The 25,892-nt window shown below is 43.3% G+C and overlaps 1 protein-coding gene across 1 annotated transcript in view; it reads right to left on the reverse strand.

Moving 5' to 3' along the window:
* STAC (SH3 and cysteine rich domain) overlaps positions 1-25,892 on the reverse strand; it is a gene marked incomplete at both ends in the record, with an annotated part of 99,636 nt that overhangs the window by 13,752 nt on the left and 59,992 nt on the right. Inside the window, 6 exon segments of the mRNA XM_082848636.1 lie at positions 10,332-10,420; positions 11,679-11,743; positions 19,527-19,605; positions 22,766-22,881; positions 23,963-24,044; positions 25,569-25,669. Of these exon segments, the coding sequence (XP_082704762.1) occupies positions 10,332-10,420; positions 11,679-11,743; positions 19,527-19,605; positions 22,766-22,881; positions 23,963-24,044; positions 25,569-25,669 (532 nt within the window).

Genomic DNA, 25,892 nt, shown 5'->3' on the forward strand with positions numbered 1-25,892 from the left:
TATGGGAAGCCCATGGATAAGGCAGGATGCTCTGGGCCTTCTTTGCTTTCATAATGTTTTGGATATACTGAATATTTGGGACAACAAAGGAAATTTGTCTTTCTTTATCCCTCCATCTTTGTCTATTGAGCTGAAGGAAATTACATGGCATTCAAGTATTTTTTGAATGCTTATGACACGTTAGGTCTTGGGTGTGCACTCAGGGTACCAAGATAAAAGGATTGGTCTATGCATCAGTTTTCTTATCTGTCAGGTGAAGATAATAATTGTACCCACCTCAATTTTTTTGCGGATTAAATGAGTTAATACTTGTGAAGCACGTTTAGATAAGCCCACAAGAGACGGTGGCTATTATGGTTGCTAAGACATAGTTATTGCCGTCAAGATGTTGGTGATCTCAAAGGGGAAAGACATGTAAACTGGGAGCTTATAGTGCCATTGTTAACTGAGAAGAAATATGCTCGAGGGGCACAAACATGTGTGGAATTGACCCCAAACAAAAATCGCAAACATACATGCCTCTTTGAGACTCAGCTACCTCAGTTATATTTACATAATTACAAACTATGCATTATATCTATATCTGTATATCCATCTCTATACAGTGAACTATATTTACTTGGCAAAATTGCTATGTGAATTAAATGAGAATGCATATGCGGAAGTCTTCAGCACTGTGGCTGATATACAATAAAGGCTTAAAAATTCTAATTTCCTCCTAAAAATGCAATTTTTCACTGGGAAATGAGATTTAGTAATCAGTACTTTTAAATGAGTGTCCCCTTAGGTTCTGGCAGAGACAGTTCCTTAATGTGATAGCCTTTGACCTCTTAAGTGGCTTCCGACACTTAAGTTTGATGTGATTCAGAGTTTTGGAAAAGTGTTTCCCTCTCTTTATGCCCCCACCCCTCATCTCTTTTGCCCCTTGACTCCAGGTAGTGACCACAAAGGTGTGGCAGGGCCCGGGGTGGAGTGAGGATTCTACCACGCAGGTGGCTGATTGCAGGGGAGATGATGGAATGGTTGAGGGGCTCCCACACAGCCTGGAGGGGACGGCAATGTTCACTGAATGAAGTGCGCGTGACCAGTAGCATTTTCACACAAGTAAGAAGGTCGAGTGAGACTTTACCACTTATAGGCAGGTTTGATTCCACCACTAACTCCACTAGATCCGGCTGATTCTTGTACCACCCAAACTTTGTGCAAACTCCTTGGAATTGCCCATTTTACTCTGCAACTATTTGGGGATTTTTTTTTTTTATTTCTTAACACTTTCCCATTCATAGGCAAAAAGGACCCCCAAATCAAGCTTACATCAACCATGGTCACTGGGCCCAAACAGATCTCCTGGAGAAACCAAGACAAGGGGAATAAAAAAGGGGCCAGCCAAACTGCCCCATTAATTTTAGATCTACTGCTTAATTTTTCACTAGACCCATTTCTCAATTTCTATAATCCTGGTCCGGAGCCTTTTATAGTCTCAGCACATGGATCGGTATAACAAGGAACTCCTGAACTCTGTAGTTTGATTTTGTCTTAAGCCTGGCATCCATAAGACTGCCTGCACCTTCTCAAGTCCAGAGACCAGCTCAGAGAAAAAGCATTCGGCTAAAGGGCCATTTGGATGGGATTTGGTAAATGTTCCTGAACTGTCATGGATCACGCTCTCCAGAACCTAATTGAAAAAGGCATTTGAGTGAGAGGGAGGCTCCTAAACACATTAGTGACATTCAGGAAGATCTGGGTTTCTTGACATAGTGCAGCATCAGAGCATAATATGCACCAGAGACTTTCCTCAAATAGCCCTTAATTGCATTTTGATGTCCTGGCGACTGTGAAGATGATTTTTAAATCAAATTGGTACATAAGAATTACGTTTAGTTTTAATTAAGTTGATGCATTTGCCAAGCAGTAATGTACTTAGAGAATGGAAACGAGACATCAAGAGTCTTATTTTGTCTTACCCTGTCTCAAGGGCTCTCCTTTTCTTATCTTATGGAGGGTTTATAAAACCTTACAGAGTGAAGCATATTACCAAATAAAAAGCCCCAATGCAGACCAGTGTACTGAGCATTGGCTGAGGGTCAGGAAACCTGCATTTTGGGTTGGCCACGGGCACACTACGCATCTTTGGAGAAGTCTGATAGGTCACAGTTGCTCTCAAATATAGCAGGTAATCAGAATCCAGAGAAATACTTAACCGTACAGATTTCCAAGTGGATCTGCCTCTCTAGACCTGGGTGCAGCCCAGGAGTCTCTATTTTAATAACATTCTCCAGGAGATTCTTAAGGATTGGAACACGTGGTTTAACCATCCTAACCATAATTTTCTCTGTAAGATACTACTTGCTTGAATAACCCCACAGATTTGTTAAAGGAATGCAAGGGGCTGTCAGGGACAATTTGGAAGACTTTGAAATGGGCAAAACCGATGACTGATCTGGTGTCCTGTGTGGTATGCCCTTCTGGGTCACCTCCCCCTTTCAATGTCTTTGAGCTATTGCACATCTCTGCAATAATGCAAATGATCCTTATCTATAGAAATGCAAGTGAATTGTGTCTGGCAGAATGTAGGCAATTACTACTGTGAATATCGACCAGTTTTGCATCTATTTGGAAATTCACATCAGCACTCCTAATTGCCTATATATGGGTGCTGTGTGAATTCTCCTTTGTACTGGTTCTCTCATTCATTAATGATTCAAATTAAATTTCTGACATGTGCTCATTTTATAATTGTATAACAGCTGTGATTTTATCTTAATTTTTAAAAATTATCCTTGACCAGGAGTGACTTTTCATGAACCCACTCTATAGATCACAAGCTTCCTGTTCTTTCGAACCAGGCTTAATAATCAAAACAGATTTATAAGGAGTGATGTGAGTGGCCAAAATGGGACAAATTAATGCATTATCTGAATCTGTTGATTAATATAAATTGTCAACCTTATCAGAGAGAAAACCTACCACAGTCAATGTAGGATGGAAAGTTTCGGGTGGGAGAAAGACAAGTAGACTGAGAATCAGCCTCCCCGTGTAACTGCTCCGAGCCTCCACTTGCTACTTGTGAGTTCTTGGACTTGGTTCTCCCTCCCTCCCCTCAAAAGGGTAAAGGACCATAAACTGTCTCATTGGAATATGAACTAAACAGCTAGGTGTCCATTTGCTATGCTTGGACACCTAGTCCATTCGCTAGACTGGGAGGAAGGTAAGAATCTAAATATGTTTTTGTGATGAATTTCCACTTCTTTTGTAATGGGGTTTGCAACTGGCTTGCATTTGGCACCTCTTAAAATAATTCTCTTGTTCTACAGTTTAACTTATTCTTCCTTTATCCTTTCCTCCCTGGAAAGAGAGAATAGAATGACTGCTCACTATCTAGGCTGCACAGGCACCCATGTCCCCTCTATCTGGAAGCCTTGGCTAGGCTGTGATGCCACCTCCTTGAAAAGCCTTCCCTGGCTTCCCAAGGCTGCTTCAATGCCTTCTTTTTTTTTTTTTTTTAAGATTAAATGAAATGATGTATTGTAAAGAACTTGATACATAGTAGATGCTCCCTAAATATTAGTTTTCTTTCTCTCTTCCTTTTAAGTTTTGGGTCACAATCCTATTCTGCAGTGGGATGATGTGGTCAGAAGCACTGATTCTTCCTAGGTGATGCTTCAATGCCTTCTTGAGGTGCAGTAGCAGCATCCTGGACTACATCCCCGCCCACAAGACCTCACATTGGAGGTACTTTCTTGTCTAGGGCTCTCAGCCTTATGGCCACTGGAACTCTTTGAGAACAGGGCCTGGGAACTGTTCACCCTGCAGAGAGTACATGCTCATTCACCACGTGATGAGTGGTGGGTAGATGAAACAAATCCTGGAAACAGCCATACAAGGGTTAAAATCCCTTTTAACCTGATCTTAAGTGGTGCTTTCAATAAATCAGGAAGAGGTGAATTCAGGCCATCCCATCTCCAGAGGTTCTTGGGAATATTAGCTAATGAGACAACGGGTTGCTTGGCTTTGTTCAGACTTACCCATGGAAAAATCCAGGACTCACTGCTTCCAAGAAAGAATCTGGCAACTCAAGACTCTAAATCAGGACTCTAACTTGGAGTTACAAAAGAAGATATGTTTTTCTTTTAAGGCCCCCAAATTTAGGTGTTCTGACACACACACATGGAGTGGCAATTAATTTGTATCTCCCTTAATATTTAATAATATTCGAACAGCAGTTTCCCCAGTCCCCTTCTTGGCCCATAAGAATTATTTTCCTCTCTTTTTTTCCCCCTTATGAAACACAGCCATTATCACATAAATCTGTCTGGGGACAAATAATAAAAATGATTTAGATGTGGAAAACCAAAAGGGATTCTTTGGAATAGGTATGGTCACTAAAATATGTATTTGAACCTTAGAGTCTTTTATTTATTCTAGATCTTTTATTTCAGAGTCGCTACCGTGTTTTAGGGGTTTGTGCTTACTCAAAGTTTTTTACATCTGCTGATTATTTAAATGGTATGTCGACTTGGCAAAGCCACTAAAGTTATTCTTATTGATTTTAAAAAGAGGCATTGGTGTGAATAATAACTGATATCTCCATGAATGTTTTGCAGACCTCTGAACCCAGAAGCAGTGAGGGTAATGAGGCTGGTTACAGTGTAAATGTGGAGGGCAGGATTTACCTTCATCAAAAGGCTAAGCATGGGTTATCAAGCTTTTGCTAATATGTGTGTGTAAAAATGCAGGTGTATCTGAGTGTGCGCATGTATGTGTGTGAGTGTGTGACTGTGTGTGTTTGTGTGTATCTGACTGTGTGTGGGAGTGTATGTGCATATGTGATGTGTCACACACATACACACTTGGCCAGAATGATTGACACATGACCTTTGTGAATTCACCAGGCAGTGTAGCATGATAATGAAGTCAGTCCTGATTATAATGGGGTTCTCCAGTTTGTATTTCAACTAGCATTTTAAAAAGCTTTGCTCATGAATTAAGCTGGCATTCCATAAAGTGTAATTTTCAGGACTCCTCAAAAACCTGATAGTAAGGGTTTTTGGTGGAAATTGTCTAAGACCCTTAATGACAGAAAGTTATCTACTATACACGCTCATTACACTTAGACAGAGGAACCCGGGTGCCTCTTTAACGTTATGAGACCTCAAATCATCAGCAACCGTCTGGAGAGCCCTGCATGATGGCATCACAACTTGTGTATCAGTGGTGAAATTCCATACCTAGAGCATGTCATGTCAGCAACCACAAAACCTACTCAGAAGATGAGGGACAGGGTGTCACAGCATCCTTATCACCAGACCAATTAGATAATGTCTCCTTGGATGTGCTCAAAGGCGAGACAGAAACTTAAACTGTGTTTTTTCTACTATATATCTTTAGGGTAATTGATCAGAAGACCAGGAAATAAAACATATTGTGAAATGATGCAAATTATGAAGAGAAGGTATCTAAAATATATTGTGTGGGCTTCCCTGGTGATGCAGTGGTTAAGAAGCCGCCTGCCAGTGCAGGGGACACAGGTTCGAGCCCGGGTCCGGGAGGATCCCCCATGCCACAGAGCAACTAAGCCCATGCACCCCAACTACTGAGCCTGTGCTCTAAAGCCTGTGAGCCACAACTACTGAAAGCCCGCATGCCACAACTACTGAAGCCCGCGTGCCTAGAGCCCGTGCTCTGCAACAAGAGAAGCCACCGCAAGGAAAAGCCCGTGCACCGCGATGAAGAGTAGCCCCCGCTCGCTGCAACTAGAGAAAGCCTGTGCGCAGCAAGGAAGACCCAACGCAGCCAGAAAAAAATATATATATATTGTGCACCTCACTCTGTCCTGGGCATGAAATCTCACTGTTTTTTTTTTTACATTATCTCATTAAATACTCTGTCTCCCTAGGAAGGAGAAAACGGAGGCTGCAAGAGATTAAACAGTTTGCTCAAACTGATGTAGCAAGCATGTGTCAGAGGTGGAAGGCAGCCCCAGGTATGACTCTTAGACACTGCTCCTTTCTGCCCTATGCCCTTGTTCTCTCCCGCTCTCTGCCCATGACGGTGGGAAGATTATCATGATCTGAAAGCTCCAGAGATTTGGGGAGGTAATAGCAGATGAATTTATGAAGGAAGTTTGCCCTGAAACTGTAGCGAAGCTGACCGTGTGAAGCCTCTGCCTTTAGACAGTGTTTGGAGACCAGTGATGGGACCACAGAAATTCTAAGAGGATTACCACTGCCCTAAGAATAAGGAGGTAGCACTCTGGGTTCCTCCTCTCTAAGGCTCACTCCTCCATGCCCAAACTGCGTTTGGCTTAGCAGGGCTTCTGCCAAATTGTCTTAAACTCCTGTTCTTTGTGAATACGCCTATGGGCTACTTTTGGTCTCTTTTTCTACAGTTTCTTCTGGACAAATCATATTCATCCTGGGCTCAAAGCCCATCTCCTCCAGGAAACAGGTCCTGGTTAAACCCTCTGAGCTGGGGTTGCTTCCTCTTTTATAGTTTCCATTATGTTATCATGGACTTTCTTTGCCCACTAATTGTATATGCCAGGCACGACATCGGTTCATTCATTTAATCTCCACAATACTCATTCATTCATTCATGAAATATTTATTAAGCATCTGCTATATCTCAAGAACTGTACTACACTCCAGGGACAGAACGGTTCGCAGATACAGACTCATTCTCACGGGCTTTACAAGGGAGATAGAAGTTAACCAAGTAACTCAAGAAATAATAGATACAAGATGAGATAAGTACTTTGACGAAAAGAAATATGGTGTCACGAAAGTATGTAACAGAGGCTCTCATCACCCAGGTTGTGCTTATCAAGAAAGACTGCACCAAGGAAGAGAAACCGGAGCTGAGATCTAGCGGGTGCATAACAGTCAACTGGAAGCAGGTGTGTGTGTGTGTGTGTGTGTGTGTGTGTGTGAGATGGTGGTGGTGGTGCGTGGCTAGCAGGCTGAGGCGAGAGGAGGAGTAGACTGCAGGAAGAAAAAGTCCTTGGCAGGTGAGAGTGTGGTCCTTTTGGGGAACGGAAGATGGAGCAGAGAGGTGAGGGGAACAATGGTGCAAGACAAAGCAGAGAAGTCACCAGGGATGAGACTGTACGGGTCCCAGAGGTCCCTGTAAGTATGCTGGTCTTGACCCAAGGAAGTGGGAGGACATTAGAGAGTTTTAAACAAAGATTTGAGTGTCATGAGCAGATCTAAGGCAGGCACAATGATTATCTCCTTTCCCAAGTGTAGAAGCAGAGGCTCAGAAGGCTTGTGGAACTTTCTCAGGCTTCATGGGGGTCACACAGCTAAGTGAGTGGCTTGGCTAGGGCTTAAATCCAGGTCAAGTGATGCCCACACTCTTTATTCCTTAACATTCGGTGAATCCATGTCGTATGTCCTTCTTTCTCTCTCACTTCTTAAGTCTGAAAAGGAAGCATCTACCTCTGGAGTATGAACAGAACTGATTGGAACCAATATTATTAAGCTCCTACCATGTTATCTTATTTAATCACAGCCATCCTATGAGGGCAGGGCTTATTATTACTATTTTCAAGATGAGAAAACAGAGGTTCAGAAAGTTAGGTAAGATGCCCTATTGTCAGAAAATAGAGATAAGAATGGTATTTTGTTAAAAGGATTTTTTCTACCGCATGGTTTAAGGAGAAAAAGATAATTCACAAAGCACCAGTTCATTCAAGGAATGATACTAAATCCCCGAAGCATCGCCTTACGCATTCTAAATCAAGAGCTTGGCTTTTAAAATGGGAACCTACAATCTCTTTACAAAAAAAATGAGTATGATTTATCACTCCAATCTTGCAGTCTGTGTAACGCAGACATTTCACTTCTGGGAGTGAACAGTCCCGGTTTGCCTCGAAGCAGACTGTAAACGTTTGATTTGTGACCAGACAACTTGACTTTTAAAGGCCTGTAACCGACTAACCAAAGCACAAAAACTTACGACCACCGCCAGGCTGCTAGACTTTACTCCTCAGTACCCCAGTAATAGTCTAGATTTCTCTGGAGTTATTTTTTCCATCTGACGACTTCAGAACAATCTTCTAATGCAAAACTGTGGGATCTGCATAAAGGGGAGTTGTTAAATTTTAAATTCTAGACACCCAAATGATAACCTCAAGAAGGACCCAGTATACTATTTATTGCAAAGTAAATATAAGTCACCCTCGTCTTCATCAGCAGATAGTTAATGTGGACTGTCAGTTGGGGGCAAGGCACCACCTCAGCGATGAATTCTAGGCAGGCTCTGCCTAGCAGAGTTTGCTGTATCTTTGATGGAATAGGGCTTCACCTGACAAATGCCATCTCATCCTGCTGCACCTAAGCCAGGCTGTTTAGGTAATGTTTACAACTCCAGCCAGTGAGTCCAGCATGGTGATTCTTCCGCAAGGATGGAGAACATTCAGATGTACAATAACCTAATTGTCTGAAGGAATCTAAGGAGCTAGGAACCAGGCCTGAACTCTGCCCTGGAAAGGTCCAAGAATCAACTGGAAGCAGACCACAGACGGATAATGAAAACTGACCTTGGGTGTGAGCGGGGGCGTTCCCAGACTCCTGCAGGACACCCACATCTGCTACGGAATCCCGCTGGGTGTTGCACCAGGAGGGGCAGCTGAGCTGCCAGCGTTGACCCCGGTGGAATATGGGGCCCCAGGAAACAGCGTCTAAATGGAGGTTTTTGGTAGCTCTCTCCTTTTAAGGGGTTTTGGGGAAAGTGGAAGAGAAGGCTGATTTCACTGAGGAGGAACTATATTCAGGCAAAAGCCAGAGGGACCATGCCGGGGAAATGGCACAGATCTGAGATGCGGAAACGTTCAAAGAGCTCCAGGGTGGAGACAAGGCGTTCATCTTCAGGGATGATCGGTGACTGATAACTTGACCTACACGGCATTCGGACAAGTGGAGTCCGCCATAAAAATGGAGGCTATTTCCCTAATACTCTGACATCTAAGTGGTCTTCTGCGCTGATTTCTCTCTCCATGCTCTTCAGAAGAGGAAAGAACCCATCTCTAAGGGCCCACTTGGCTACAAAAGCAGCCCCTTGTATCCTGCTCTAGGACTGGAGAACACCAAAGCCTTCTCCTGAGATTACTTGTGTTTTGGGTCATAAATGGAGGGAAGGAGTGAATTCTTTTCTTTGAGATAAGCCAGTGAACGCGACATTGCAAACACCTTACTGACTACCAGTTCCTGAGTGTTTACCATGATGGTGCTGTATGTTTTAGGAACCTTATTCATTTTACCCTCACAAGTGCCTTAAGGGGAAAAGGTCATTATTATTCGTTTATAAGTAAGGAAACCAGAGTAATGAGATGTTCAGACACTGCTTAAGGTCACACAGCAAGTAGGGTGTGAACACAGGACTGACTGCAGTCACACTACCCCTAAAACGTGAAGAGACTGTGGTCCAGAGAAAGACCTCATGAGGGCCCCGAGGCTCACCTGTCCTCCCGTTTCAGTTACCATGAAGTGCGATGGTTCCTGAAACAGAAGTAGCTCCGGGTAGGAGCCAGGAGGAGCTGCCAGTCTCCAGCAGGGTGAACAAAGAGTTTTAATTTGATTGGTCAATCAGTGTTAATTTGGGCGGTAAGTACATTTTTGGTTCCCTGTTGGACCCCACAGGATGCCAAGTGCATCTGTTGCTCAACCTTCATGAAAACTCCCAGCAGCAGCTCTGGTGACGATGTGCTAACCGCTTTTAAAATTAATTAATTAATTTTATTTACTTATTTTTGGCTGCGTTGGGTCTTTGTTGCTGCGCGCGGGCTTTCTCTAGTTGCAGCAAGCGGGGGCTACTCTCTGTTGTAGTGCACGGGCTTCTCATTGCAGTGGCTTCTCTTGTTGCGGAGCACGGCTATAGGCACAGGGGCTTCAGTAGCTGTGGCTCGTGGGCTCTAGAGCGCAGGCTTGGTAGTTGTGGCGCATAGGCTTAGTTGCTCCGCGGCATGTGGGGTCTTCCTGGACCAGGGCTCGAACCCGTGTCCCCTGCATTGGCAGGCGGATTCTTAACCACTGCACCACCAGGGAAGCCCTAACCGCACTTCTTAAAGTGTGGTCCCTGGACCAGCAGCATCAGCACCACCTGCAGACCAGCTAGAAATACAGATTCTCAAGCCCCACCCCAGACGTGCTGAGTCACAAACTCCCAGGATAAGGTCCAGCGATCTGTGTTAACCAGCCCTGCACACTAACATTGGACAATCATTGCTCTAAGACACTTGGAGGGAGCGCAGATTGAATTGTATTTTTTCACATGGAATGATAGTGACTTAAAATTTTTCTTTCATTCTTTTTTTCCTTTTAAAATATTTTTACCTCATTTCCAGATCTTCATTCTCTTGTGGTATAAATTTGTACAAGGCAACATAGGTGTTCATCTGTAATTGGTCTTTGGAAAGAGGTCCCTGAAAGAGAAAATAAAAGAGAAGTGAGAGAAGGAAGGAGGAAGAAATAGAGAGAAGAAAGAAAATAGGAAATGGAGAAGTTAAATGTAATTCCAGTGTATGCATCTTAAGTGTTAAAATACCTAAATGTTATTAAATACTTTGTTCCAAACATAGATTTATTTTTAATTTCCTGGCTGAGTTGATTTCACCACAAACTATTTGAAAACATTTATATAGAACTCTTTGTCAGAAATACTGCAATTTTCTTCAAATCAATTTTTTTCTTTGATACAGTTGTTCATGAAAGGTGGGCCCAGGCAAGAGAATATTCTCTCTATAGACAGGAGACATGTGAATAGTAGTAAACAACTTCCATTTCCTAAAATGGACTTTTTTTCAGTTAGCCTACAATTCTGTATCTAGCATATCAAAGGGATCTGGGTATATTCATCCAGAAATTCGTTCATTCATGTTGTGGAAAAATTACAGGTTTGGGCATTAGACTGATTTAATTTATGTTATGGTATCACCATCTACTGGCTATGAAACTTTGCAGTAATGATGATAAAAGCTACCATTTTTTATGGCTTACTGTGTGCCAGGTATTATGGTACAGGGATTAGCATACTCAAACCTCACAACAGCCCTGTGAGGTTGATTCCATTGTGTTCCCGATTTGTACACTATATAAGAGTCTTATAGGTATTGTGTAAACATTAGCTATTATTATTAACTACATAAATGTTAATCCTATATAAATGTTTATGCTTTATAACATACATAATTTAAAATTATATAATATGTAACATATTATATGTTGTATATGTATACACTATATATGCAATATATAATTGTATAATATATTTAAATGCATAATATAATAAATATATGCCATATATATAGAAAACATAAACACAAGTTGTACACAACTACATTCTTTTTGTTTGTGATTCACTCTGCTATCCAAAGCTCAAGTACTTTATGAAATATTATTCTGTTCTAATTGCATATGTAAATTACCATAAAATATAATAAATATATACTTATGTACTTTAAAATAGTCATAATATATTACATAATTATATAATTAACACACTGTAGAGCATATATCAACTTGTATGTGACATACATAACAGAAACAAAAGCATACAGTATAATGCTTATCCTTTGTACCCTGGATGCACTGTAATATGGGTGGTGACCTACAGAATGGTGGTGACCTACAGAATGACCTAAGGACCCTGTCTGGTCTGTTTTCCAAGACATCCATGAATACCTGGTGGTTTATGTTCTTTGCTTGGTCTCTGAAATCGTCAGTGCCGTTTTCTGGATACGTGAACACTGAAGGAGACAAGAAAAAGCAGGGGCTTTATTAATCCAGTCACCATGTTTTGGAAACATGCTTGAAAGATGTAGCTTTATTTATTTATTCCCAGCACCATACCTTCGACTTGACCTCTCCCCACCTTTTCCTCATCCTCAGTGACCCAGCTCTCGTGTCATCTTCCACGTGATGCTCCCCCTGTCTCCCTTGAGCATCCTGCACCACCCTCTCTGCACGCCCACACCTTCATACAGGCCTCCAGGCCAGCACGCATCCTCCTGCATTGCTTGGTCGCATTTGGCAGAGCTCTTCTCAGGAGCAGAAACCATGTTATTAATCTTTGTTAAATGTATCAAATCATTTGTTAAGGGGATGGTAGGTGAGGTATGGCCCAAATTAATTGCATTTGAATTCAGTTTTTCAAATATCAGATTCTTTGATCTCTATTCAATATCTTGACTCTAGTTTCTTAATGATTTCTACATTCTATTTGCAGAGTAAAGCTTTAGTTTTAAACTTCAAAATACTTTCTCAATCTCTTATTGTCAATGCACTGGGGCTGCTGTTGAGAAAGAAAATTGAATAGTGGTTTCTCATTTAGTTTGTTCTTAGAGTACATAATTCTCTGCCTTTTGCATATGAGCAGCCACTCTGTGGCCTTCGCTGAAGAAAAAGGCTTCTTACAACGGGCAGGAGTTTTCACTGTCCACACACACAGCTGTGGGAGGTCCCTGATGGTATGGGGGGCTCTGCCTTAGCTAGTTCAATCAGTCACAATTATCTCAGAGACCAACATCATGTATCTTCCTTAAATAAAAATAAAAGGTAGCAAGTGTTTCCAAATCTACACAATAGGGTTGTAGTGTTGAAATTAATCTACCTTTTAGATGACTTGACATTCAAAAATAACACATTAGGGCTTCCCTGGTGGCGCAGTGGTTGAGAGTCCGCCTGCCGATGCAGGGGACATGGGTTCATGCCCCGGTCCGGGAAGATCCCACATGCTGCGAAGCGGCTGGGCCAGTGAGCCATGGCCGCTGAGCCTGCGCGTCCAGAGCCTGTGCCCCGCAACGGGAGAGGCCACAACAATGAGAGGCCCGCGTACCGCAAAAAACCCCCCCAAAAACAACAAAAAAGCACATTAGTCTTCCCTTTGGTCCTCCTTCAGAGGATCAAGGATACGAGCAGAGGAAGAGAAACACACCACGGAAAGCTCTGTATTCTCTTTCATTTAGTGCATCGACAATCTCCACTGTCCTTAAAATGGACTCAATAACCGTGATGTAGAAAACACACTTCAGAACAAGAGCCCCTGTAAATGTACTGATGCTTAGCAAACATCTGTTGCCCATGGTTTATAGTTCCAGAGCCTGTGGGTGCAATTCCATTATCCCTAGGAAGCCAATATGCAGTCACTGGAGGCGCTCGGCTTTGTAGAAAAATGGAAAATGAAGGGCCTTGTCTGCCTCAATATTTGGCTACGCAACTTCCCGGTTTTAAGAGTAGAGACGAGCAACACTCTTCTCTGGTTTTAAGTGATTACCTGAAATCTTGGCATAACTTGATTCCATAAGTATAAAACTGGATACATTTAAAGAATACTGAATATTTGAATGGAAACATGGGAAGAGCATCTTGGAAAATTCTCGATTGATCTAAAAGGGGGACGACATAAGGTACATATGCAATATTCAGTTTGACTGATTTTATAATTTTGTAATTTCACATTATTTTAGCTTTTCATTGACTATCCATTAGCCATCACAAAAATGTGTATCATTTTGTGAACTATGCTGAAAATTATTTGAAGTGACTCCCAATGTGTTTTCGGCTATATGGTTGCAAACAGAACTGGAACACTGCCCCAAAAAAATGATTTTTTAAAAAACCCATTCCTTCTGGCTATTTCTAAGACTTTGATTTGAGGGGAAAGGCATAAAGAAAGGTAACTATTTTACAAAAAAAATGTATCAGACACCTTTTATGTTTGGTACTTGTAATTCATTTCATTAAAAATAATTTGGCCGTTGATTTCACCCATGGACACACTCAAAATCTATCTGGCTGTTGATTTCACCCATGGACACATTCAAAATCTATGTCCATTACACAGGCATATTTTCTAATGTTACAGATGCAAAATGAATCTTTAGTTTTTGCTAGTCCCCAAAGAGCTTTCCTCTTTTCCTTTTCTATATTCTGTCTTTATTTTTTACTTTGCAGTCCTGGGAGGCCCATGTCTGCCTCAAGATGATGATTTGGTTTTTCTTCTTTAACCTGGTCATGTACGAGTTACATTATCAGCTTATTTGACATTGACTCACATTTGCATCCCCAGAATAAGTTCAACTTGGTAATTATGCACTGCTTTTCTAAAAGGCATTATTGGATTCAGTGCACTAAGATGATTTTATTTCAGATTTCTGCATCCATATTCACGAGGGGGACTAGCCAGCGATTTTGTCTCATGCTGTCTTCCTTTGATTTTGAGGTCAGTATTATACCAGTCCCATAAATTAAGTTAGAGAATGCTGCTGCCCGTCCTCCTGTGCACCTCCTGTTGTCCTGAAAGAGCTTATGTAATCTGAAAATTTTACCTTCCTCAAATGTTTTTTTAAAATAAATTTATTTATTTATTTGTTTATTTTTGGCTGTATTGGGTCTTCCTTGCTGCGTGTGGGCTTTCTCTAGTTGCGGCGAGCGGGGGCTACTCTTCGTCACCGTGTGCGGGCTTCTCATTGCGGTGGCTTCTCTTTGTTGCCGAGCACCGGCTCTAGGTGCGCGGTCTTCAGTAGTTGTGGCTCGCTAAGCCTGTGCACCACAACTACTGAGCCTGCGCTCTAGAGCCAGTGAGCCACAAGTACTGAGCCCACGTGCCACAACTACTAACGTCCGTGTGCCTAGAGCCTGTGCTCTGCAACAAGAGAAGCCACCACAATGAGAAGCCTGTGCAACGCAACGAAGAGTAGCCCCAGCTCGCTGCAACTAGAGAAAGCCTGCGCGCAGCAACTAAGACCCAGAGCAGCCAAATATAAATAAATAAATAAATTTATTAAAAAAAATGTTTGGTAGAGTTTATTTATAAAGTTGTCTGGGCCTGGTATTTTTGTTGTGCAAAATCTTAAAATATTGAGTGTTTCCACCATAACTGGAAGCAAAGTCAAGTTCTCTACGTATTTCTGTTTCCTCTTGAGTCAGACTTCGGTCATCGATAAGTTTCTTGGCATCTGTCCATTTAAAAAGTTTTAAATGTATTGGTATGAAGTTGGTCATAAGATTCTTTCTTGTCAACCTCTGTTATATTCCTCCTTTTTAATTACTTTTTGTTTCATCTCTCTCTCTCTTATTCTTAAAAAATTATTAGTGATTGTAAATTTTATTTTTTTTAAAGAACTGTTCTTAGAATGTATTGACCTACCTGTGTCATTTAATAATTTCTTCTCTTGTCTTTATTAATGCCTGCCTTCTGTATGCTTTGGGTTTGTTCTATTTCTTTTTCTGACTTCTTGAATATGATGCTTAGATTATTACTTTTCAGCTTTTATTTTTTAGTGGAATAATTTTAGCACTAAATACTCTAGGCACGATTTTTGCTGCATCCCACAAGTTGTGATAGGTAGTGTTTTCATTATTAGTTTTAAATATATTTCAATTTTCATTATGACTTCTTTTTTTGACATATGAGGTTTCTAAAAATATGTTTTTAATTTCCTAAAGTATGGGTTTTCCTAGTTATATTTTGAATATTGATTTCTATCTTGTTTGCACTGTAGTCAGAAAGATGTGTTCTGTATCATATTAATTCTGTGAAATGTGTGAAACTTGCAGTATGGTCCAGTAGGTGAGCAATTTTTATTTACTTATTTTTTGCATTGTGTGGCATACAGGATCTTAGTTCCCTGACCAGGGATTGAACCCATGCCCCCTGCAGTGGAAGTGCGGAGTCTTAACCACTGGACTGTCAGGGAAGTGTCAGCAATTTTTATAATAGTTCCATACATTCTTAAGAAGAATGTGAATTTCCCATTTGTTAGATGGAGTGTCCTTTTAATTTTATATTATCTTATTTTTTAATTGAAGTATAGTTGGTTTACAATATTGTGTTAGTTTCAGATGTACAGCCAAGTGATTCAGTTATATATTCTTTTGGAGCATCCTTTTAAAGTCAGTTAGATTTGGATTGTCAAGTGCGTCCTCAGATCCTCCATGTCTGTACTGAATCTTTTTGTTTATCTGATTTGCCAGTGACTGAGAGGAGTGTTAAAAACTCTCAGCGTGAAACGCGATGCCAATTTCCTAATAGTTCTGTCAATTTCTCCTTGAGTTTTTGTCATTTTGAGGCTATGTATTAGATAGATGATTCTCTCTCTGCTCATGACCTTGCTTCCAGTGGAGTTTCTGGCAGTTAAGCCAAAGGTGAAGACCAACAAATTTGCCCATGTATATTTCTGATGCACCCAGGAACAGCGTTGAAAACAACCACCAGAAACACTCAGACCTGCCCAAGAGCTTTTATAATATAAGAGAGAAAGCAGAGACTGCACTCTTAGCACTAAAGACATGAGTATGAATTGTACCTTCTTCTGAGGTGGCCTTGGAAATATTTCTCAAGGATTTTGACATAACATCTGGCTGGTGGAAATAATACCTGTGTGCCCTATGTACATTTTAGAACATACATGAAACAGGTAAAGCAGAACCGGAGGCTCTCCTTGCCAAGAATGTGAGACGACGAGTGGGAACTTGGACTATATATAAGCAGGGTGTTTTCTCTATGTTGTTTCTCAAACTACATGGACAGAGCATTAAATCCAAATCAAAGGAACACGTTCTGAAGCAAACTGATGCATAATTAATCCCTCTTGCTTCTAAGAGTGCACATGAAGAAAGCTACTGCTGATCAAAGGAATAGTTAATAGATCTCCAAAGCTTTTTAGAGGTTTATCACTTACTAAGTTCTTTCAACATATTGCTTTGAATAAGACTGTGAAAATGCCCCTTAACATGAAAGAGACAGCAAATCATCAACTTTGTGTCCTTGAGTGTATTACTCCACGTCTCAATTTCCTTATCTATCCAGTATTTGTTGCGTGTATATGTCTGTGTGTCCCTGTTTGTGTGTGTATATTGGAGGAGAGGGGTTAGATTAAATGGCCTCTAAACCGGCTTCTCAAACGCTAACAAGAATATGAATCACAGGTCCATATGGAAATTCTGATTTTTCAGGTCTGGGGCAGCCTGAGATTCTGCATTTCTAACGGGCTCTCAAGTTCTGCCCAGACCGCTGGTCCACGGGCCACATGTGGATTAGTGAGGCTCTAGGCTGCATCTCTGACACTTTGTGACCTGACGATGACTTCATTAATAGCAATGGTGCTTCATATTGATGATCCCTAAATACAGCTGTTCACATAATAAAACCCTAAGAAGACCATTTTTTTTTTTTTTTTTTTTTTGCGGTACGCGGGCCTCTCACTGCTGTGGCCTCTCCCGTTGCAGAGCACAGGTTCCGGATGCGCAGGCTCAGCAGCCATGGCTCACGGGCCCAGCTGCTCCACGGCATGTGGGATCTTCCCGGACCGGGGCACGAACAGGCATCGGCAGGCGGACTCTCAACCACTGCGCCACCAGGGAAGCCCAGAAGACCATTTTTGAGTGAAGAAATCCCCAGGGCAAAAAGAGACCTCAGCTACTGAGGAATGGGCGACAACATCCGTAAATCTGTACCAGGGTGGTGGAGGCAGAGAGGGAAGATGTGGGCCCATGCTGGGTGTGATTTTGAAGAGCAGCAGATAAGATCTGCGAACAGATTGGATAAGAGGTGTGAGAAGAAGGGTGTCAAGGCTGATGCCAAAAGCCTTGGCCTGATCATCTAGTAAAATGGCGTTCCTACAACAGAGCAGGAGCAACTGAGGAAGAGCTGGTTTCGGTAGGCGGGGGTGGGGGGTGAGTGAGGGAATCAAGAGTCCATTTGGGTGTGTTAACTTGAAGAAGCCTGTTCTCCATTCAGATGGCCTTTTCCAGTAGGCTACAGGCATCCAGAGGCAGCAAAGAGGCCTAATGCTAGGAATGAAGTTTTAGAGTCATCAGTGTACAGACAGTATTTACCTTTGTTATCTCATTTAAAGATCACAACACCCTATGGATTTGTGTTATTAGTATCCTCATTTTAGAGGTGAGGTGACTGAAGCAGAGAGAGGCTAGGTCTCTTGAAGACCACATGATCACTAAGTGAAGTCCAGCATCTACCTCCACAGCAAGGAGGGGCCAAGGACCAAATACGTCCAGTGCGATTAATGATGAGGATGCCCCCTGCGATTTGGTGAGAAGCGTCAGGGGAAGAAGGCAGGCAGAACTCAGACTCAGGGGACAGAACAGCTGACAGACTTGCAGCACTGAAATGCAGCTCTGGCTTACATTCCAGCCTCTGGTGAGTTTGGTCCTAAGATACTGACAAACTCCAGGGCTGCTCACCAAATTCAGTTGCTGGATCTGCAATGCTGGACAGAAGTGGGCTGGGAGGTCCTGCAGGGTTACTGCTCTGCCACGAGGTCCTCTGGCAGCTGGCACTCTCTGATTTGTCTTTCTAATGGCACTGCTAAGTGCCTGACGGACGTCTGCACTGATCTGAAAGTAGTGTTTTCCCCATTTGATGCCAAAGACTTCTTACCCTAGCAGTGTGCTTTAGCAGCTGTGGGTGGGCTTGGCAAAGGGGGTCCTAATGGACGCTGATGCTTATTTAGAAAGGAGGGTCATGGGGCGCTGCCTGAGGGAATCGCAGAGGCCCCATCCTAACTAGAGAAGAGAATGAATGGATTCCTAGAGCTAAGGAAGTGAAGTGACACCTTGTAAGACAGCAGCTGACAAAGCAGCTATGGGGTATTTGATGTAGAAGTCCTGCTTCCAGCCTGGAAATGGCAGGGACATTTAGTCAAGTGGAAAATCTGTCCAAGGTGGTGCTTCACCTGCGGGTATTAGAGCTTCAAGGGATAACTTCTGCCAGGAGAATGCATTCAGCCCAAGGTAACAATGCAGGTCAGGACCTGCAACCGTGCTGGGTTATGAGTGATCCGAGGACAGCTTTGTGACCTATGTAGTTTTGCTGCTGGTAGTAAATACTTCATAAATAGTTTTTGGATAAATGAGTGGAAATTAAGTAGCTGTTGACATCAAGAGGCTCATCGAGATTCAGGCATAAGGTGCTGGTTATGTTTCTTTAAGTTCTGGTTTAAGAGGAGGTTCTTTCTCAATGTTAGCAAGCAATAGCATGTAGTTAGCATCTAATAAGTATTCTAGAAATTATTATAAGAAGGGCTTATGCTATTAGCAAACTAAACGATATTAATAAAGAATGTCTGGCTAGACTGTGCAGATCAGTCTTTGAGTCTTAGTTATCTCTGCTGGGAAGGAGCCCAGGTGAGGCCCACACTCCCCGGCACCACCCCTCACCTGGAGTACTTCCGGTGTAGCATGGAGTGGTTCTCTCTGGGATGCTTTGTTATCCAGTGTAGGTCAGTGGGGAAAGTGACGTGTTAACAGAAAGGCCTGGAAGGACCTCTATGTCCTTACGGCATGAGAACTCAGAAGACAGAACTTAGGGAATGTTATAGTCAAATCACTGAAATCCACCAGTGATTATGCCCGGTTTCCCTCCAGAATATCAAACACTTGCCCGGACTGAATTCCAGAGCTGGCAGAGAGAGGCGCCTGGAAGTCAGGTGTGCCTGCCTGCTGACCTGGATGACGGATGTGATTCCCGTTTGTGCTGGGCGGTGCTAGATCCCCACACCCCCCACTTACCGCTGTTGCTACGTTTCCGTAGGCCATACACGCCTGCTGGCCCGTCAGCCTCTTCAGGAACCTCGACAAGATCTGAAATCTTGAAAAGAGGGAACAGAGTGGAATGAGCAAGGTCATTTCAGGGGCCGACTGAGCAGAGATTGTGATACCAGTAGAAGAGCGAAGGTGGAATTTACACGACACTGTCTTAAGAATCGCATCATTGCTCTTCTGTCTGTTTGGTTAACTTCAGAGAGGCTGTGTGCTCTCTTACGGGCACTGTCGCTCCCTCCCAGTGTCCAGAGCGGGCTCTGGGGTTGGCACATGACAGGTGAATGAGTGCCTATATGCACAGGCCACAGTTAGGCTACTTCCCAGGAAGAGACAGAGAGAAATCAGAATTCCTGCTTACATCCTGTCCCTTAAAATGGCCAGTAGAACTACAGCTCTTTCTAGGTGAGTGTTAAATATTAATTATAGAGAACAAGATGCACTACTGAGGGATGCATGACTTAGGTATGAGTTCAGTGCTATTTCCATTGCTGCGAAAAGTAATTGCTTTTGCAATAACAAATTTTGCCCTTTCTTGTGTATAAGAGAAGTCATAGTTAGAATTTAGGTTACAGAAATAACAACAACAATAAGAAAGCAGCACTCTAAATAGCTAATTGTTACCAATCATCTAGCACGTGCTGTTTTTACATACTTTATATGAATCATCTCATTTATGCTTCACAATAATCCTCTGATAGGCCTATTTTTCAGATAGGAATCTGAACCCAGAGACAATCAAGAACTCAACTTGAGGTCCCAGAGCTCGTAAGTGGTGGAGCTGGGGTTTGAACCCCTGGTGTTGTCTCCAGAGCCCATGCTCTTTTTTTTTTTTTTTTAAAGTATAGTTGATTTACAATATTATGTTAGTTTCAGGTGTACAGCATAATCATTCAGTACTTTGCAGATTATACTCCATTAAACTTAGTTCAAGATAATAATTCTCTGTGCTATACAGTAAATCCTTACAGCTTATCTATTTTATGTATAGTAGTTTGTATCTGTTGATCCCATAGGCCTAATTTGTCCCTCTCCCCTTCCCTTTCCCCTTTTGGAACCATAAATTTGTTTTCTATATCTGTGAGTCTGTTTCTGTTTTGCATATCCGTCATTTGTATTATATTTTAGATTCCACATATAAGTGATATCAGACAGTACGTGTCTTTCTCTGTCTGACTTATTTCACTGAGCATAACATTCTCTAGGTTCGTCTCTTAAGCACTGTGCTTCACCCAGCAGTATAGCTGGACTAGCTCACATGCGCTGGTGAGAGCCTTTAGGGTCATCACACTGGTAGCTTGAAATTGGCCACAGTGGGAGTATTTATACCATGGAAATTGGCAAATGCTACAAATCAGGGTCCAGCCCTCGTTGGTCATTAAACATTTACACCACAGATGGCCTCTTTCAAAGGGTCAGATGCTCTACTTCTATCTGTGCATCTCTCGCCTCTTTAAAAGAGGAATTTAGGGGGCCTCAGAGGAGAGTCATATTTGTAAAACAATTTATTTATATCTTACTAGAGAGGAACAAGTTTGCCTTCCTAACTCTCCTCATCAGCTCTAGAGTACTTTAGTACCACCTTCCTGAGACTGATTTCTTCTTACAATTTAACTTTAAGATTTATTTCAGCCATTCCTCCTTTCATGACACATCAGAAAGAAGAAAATAAAAAAGTCACAGGGCCTCTAAGTCACTTGTACCCTGTTCCTCTGAAGCTCACTATTTCTGAATAGAAGTTGCTATTATTATGTTAATTTAATCTTACAAAACTGAAGATCATTACTAAACTAGCTAACCAACTCCTAGAAAGTTTTCGAATTTGGTTTCTGCTGTCTTCCCAAAGCCATCAAGCCTTCTGTATTCTAGAACATTTGAAAGCACATGACAGGAAACCTAACGATTTAGAAACAGCCAGGCAGCAGCTTCCCAACAATGTAAAGCAAATGCCTCTACAGCCCTGGAAGAAAATAAACCTTTGCTATGTGGGAATATGTTCGCTTTAGGATATAACAATACTGCCAGGATGGCAAGAGGCTGAAGTTCATTACTACCGACCCTGCAGGAAGGAAGCAGGGTCATGTTAAAGTAGCAATCAATTGTTTCTGTTTGCTTCCACTGAGGCAATTTGGACTCTGGGGAAAGAGTGAAGTGACAGATATTTAAGTACAATTTCATTTGTCTTTGTCTCCCTGCAGCTCTCAGAACAAAGCCTTCACAGAGCAAAATTTCAAGAAATATTTACTGATGGAACCAGCGCCAGGAAGTATAAGTGGGCTATGATGAACGAACATGTTATTGACATTGAACAAACTATGCTTTCTGCCCCTAAAACCAGTCTGTAGGGTCGAGATATTGCCAGAAATAAAGCTGTTTTAGACACGAAAGCAGACTGGACATCCGTCAATTATGCCTGTGATGGTCTTTCTGCTCATAGCATCAGTCACAAACGTGGAGGCGAAAACGTTCACTGTCTCCTGCGGAGTGTTTCTCAGGATGTCTCCTTGCTGTGATGAGCAACAGCTCAGAACCACAGCAGCAGACATTGCTGCTCATGCGGGCAGGTCAGGCCCATCTCTGGGGAGCCTTCTCTCTGCTACTGAGTTGTGTGGCATCTTGGGGCATTCATAGAAACTTCGGTTGGGACAGTCAGAGAGAGGATGACGACACCAGGTCACAGAGATGCACACAACACGCATTTTAGATCAGGTAAAACATAGGAGAGAGGTGCTTGGGAGGGTGTGTGTCCCATGGAGGGAAGCGCCCCGCCTCCACGCCACACCCCTCTTCCAGGGAGGGCAGTGTTTGTGTGAAAGAAATCAAAGGGTGCATCTTGCCTTAGAGAGAGAGGACTGAGAAAATGTGAGAAATGGCTGTATTCTTGAACTGGGATGTAGCTGGAAGGAGAACTGGACACAGCTGGGACTTCTCTGCTTCTGCCCCTTGTTTGGGTCGAACTTTTCTATGTGTCAGCAGATAAGCTACTAGTGGTGGGAGGGGGAGGGAGAGAGAGTCAATGAGCCTGAGGCCAGGAACATGGTCTTTAGGAGGAAAGTAAAAGGATCTCTGAGGGTTGGCCCCAAAAGGTTAACCTTTAGTGGCCCAAAGGCACTTGGAGCTCCCATTACAGGCTGCCTGACCCCCAAGAGACTCCCCCGGCCTGTGGGACCCGCACTCCACGGTGCCCGAGGGAGGAAGAGGACAATTACCGAGGTTCCGGGAGGTGAATTGGAGCCGCTGCCAGAGCTGCCCTTCTTTGTTCTCTGGGCCAGGGAGGTGCCGAAGCGGAGGGTCTCATAGACAGGGTCCACCTTATTGCCGCAGGCTGCAGCAGAAGAGAAAGCTCACCTGAGAGAAGGGTTTCCTCATATCACAGTCGGGACAGACAACCACCTATCATACCTCCTGGGTTAATGGCATCGAAAAGTAGGTCCTGCACAACAGACCCTCTTACCGCTGGGGAAATGGGGCTTTTGTGGTCAACTTTCCTCGCATGCTCCCCCCACGACCTGTGCCCATTTCCCAGGTCCCTCCTCTGCACTCAGCCCACTCTGCTCCCAAACCTTTGCTGATTGACTGGTTTTCCTCTTTGTTATCCACCCGCAGGACTCCAGTGCCAAGGTTCTTCCCAGCTTTATTTCCTCTAGTGAAAGGCCCTGCTCACCAAGGTACGAAGTCTCGTGACACAAAATTTGCAGTAGGAGGCAACCTTTTTGAAAGACTTGGACATTACCAGGCTTCCTGGGATTTCTAATTAAAAACTTTCCAGTTTGTAAATTTCTAGTTTAAAAGTTGCTCCCCCTGCCACCACCAAAGGGCAAACATAAATGTAGAGATTTTCAGAAAGGGAGAAGAAATGGAACTGAAGGATATTGTTGAGGAATATATTCAAGCCAGAAATACCTAAAAATATAAGACATTTTTTCCTCATTAAAGAATAAACAATATTCAGTAAGCTCCTTCCAAGCATTGGTCTATAATGTATATCTATTTTCTACAAAAAATTATGAAAAGCAGCCATTGCTGTTTTCATCGTATAGGGTCCAGCAGGTTGAGTAGCTTGTTTAGACACAAGTTGGTCAATGGAGGAGCTGGGCTGTGACCCAGGTCTATGGGATGCCAGGCTCCATGCTCCTTCCACTCTGCCATACTGCTGATGGCCTTTGGACCTGGGTTCTTTGAAGCTTCATCAGGGAGAGGACAAAAATTTCTAGAGAATTTGGTTCGCCTTAAGTTTCCCCTCCAGCAAAACAAACAACCATAACCCAATTAGCCACCAAACGAATGCCACCCCCCCCCCCCCGGTCCCCCACCGGTACGGCAGCACCGGGACCTGGGAGAAGAGCAGCCATCAGCTCTGACGTCGCTGCTCCAAACCCAGCTCAGTCCACCGGGTCCCAACTCACCAATGGGCATAACTTCTTTAATGCATCCAAACTGTTCATGAATGAGCAAGGGGGAGCTGTAGTAACGCCGAAACCCCTTTGGCTGGAGACAGAATGAGAAAGAGAAGGGCTCAATGTTATTGATGAGATGGAGAAAACCTCACGAGAACTCTAAAAATGAAACCAGTTGGTTCCTCTAGGGGTGTCTCCCTGTTTCCCTTTAAGATGCTGACATGTCCTGTAATTTATCCCTGGGGTCGGGTTGGGAGGTAGAGGTGTCAATAAGCAAGCTCCACTCCCTCCAGAAAGCAAGCCCCCAGCCCTGCCCTCCCCGGTCCCACTTCTCCTCTGCAGGTGCACATTGCAGCCTCCTTTATGTTGGGCTCCTCATTACTTCCCAGGATACAAATGGACCATTGTGTGTTATTTCACCACATGACTTATTAACATCATTAAAAGGCCTGGGCATGGGCAAGCAGACCTCACAGGTAGACCTGAAGTCCCTTGTATGTCTGATGAGCTCTACGCAGAGCTTTGTGTTCTAGATTCCGTTCTGTTTTTCTGACCTCTCATCCATGGTTTCTGCCTTGGCTTGTGGGAATCACCATGCGAGGAGAGGAGGGGAGCACGTGAGGCAGGGGTTTTGGAGAAGAGGACACTGCCAATCAGAGAACGGAGATGAACTCTCTAAGAATCCTGACTTACTGTACCCCAGTGTTAGAAGGGAACGGAAGGGTCCCACCCCTACTAGAATTCCAGAATCCCTTCCAATGTTCCTAGCAAGTGGTATCCTCCTGTGAACACTGCTGGGGATGTGGAGAGCAGGAACTCTCACTAATCCTGGAGGCAGGTCTTTGGTGACATCATCTCTGATGGTTAAGACTTGAAACCTACTGATCCTAGGCCTTTTCCCTGAAGCCACAGAGGACGACAGAGTTCTGTGTGACAGATCTTAAATTCTTCTGAAGACAGCTGTCATGCCCCCAGTATGTCTAGAGTAGACATTCTTGGTCCCTTCTATAATTCTTTGGCCATCTTAGTTTCAACTATTCTCAAAGGTGTTCTGGGTGGCTTTTTTATCATTGTGTGGCACCAGTACTGAAGTCCACCCCTGAGATGCGACCATCAGCCCAGAATGGGCCAGGCTGAGCCCCCAGCCCTTGGTTTGGCCACCATGATCTGTTACAGTGGTACAGATGTTTACTACTCTCTCCACTTCTGTGGGGTGGTTCATCTCTATCCCATTCTTGATACGCACTGAGCTGTCAGACAAGTAAGCTGGGGCTGAGGGGGTTCCTGGGATGCCTGCTTTCTACTTGCAAAACTTGGACAGTCCCAATGCTAAAATTGGGAAAGTGCCGACCCAGGACAAGTTGTCCACTCTATGAAGGACACTGAGCCCCTTCCACACGTGCAACATGCATCTCCTAAGTTGACAAAGCTCCTTCTTCCTCAATCATTATGCCAACAAGGAAGCCAAGTTGTCCAGCCAGAGACGTGGGGGGTACCTTCCCAGTGTCCAGTTCTCAGGGTGCTGCTGTGAAATATTTTGAATGGAGTGATCTCATCGGGCAGGCAGGTGCCCTGAGCAGCGGTTCTGGGACACACTCCGGGCACAAGCCCTTACCAGCTTGCCCATGCACCGCTGGGGTGCCAGGCCGTCCATGCACTTGTGGTGGACACTCATCTTACAGGCCTTGCAGCGCAGTCCATGCTTAGCATTTGTTCCTGTCAGATATATGGTGAGCTTTGGTTAGGATACAACCTACTGTTCCCTGGCGACTTGTATGAAATCACTGAAAGAGTGGTCATTCCCATAACCCAGCTAATTCGTCTTTCCTGTGATGTTTATAAGAAGATTTAAAAATGGACAAAACATTATGGTAGATTTTTTTACCTTCGTCCATATTTTCTACCCAAAGTATCAGCTCTGGTTTCCTTCCACCCCTTT

The sequence above is a fragment of the Leucopleurus acutus genome (genome assembly GCF_964270905.1).
Source record: "Leucopleurus acutus genome assembly, chromosome: 10".
Classification (NCBI taxonomy): Eukaryota; Metazoa; Chordata; class Mammalia; order Artiodactyla; family Delphinidae; genus Leucopleurus; species Leucopleurus acutus.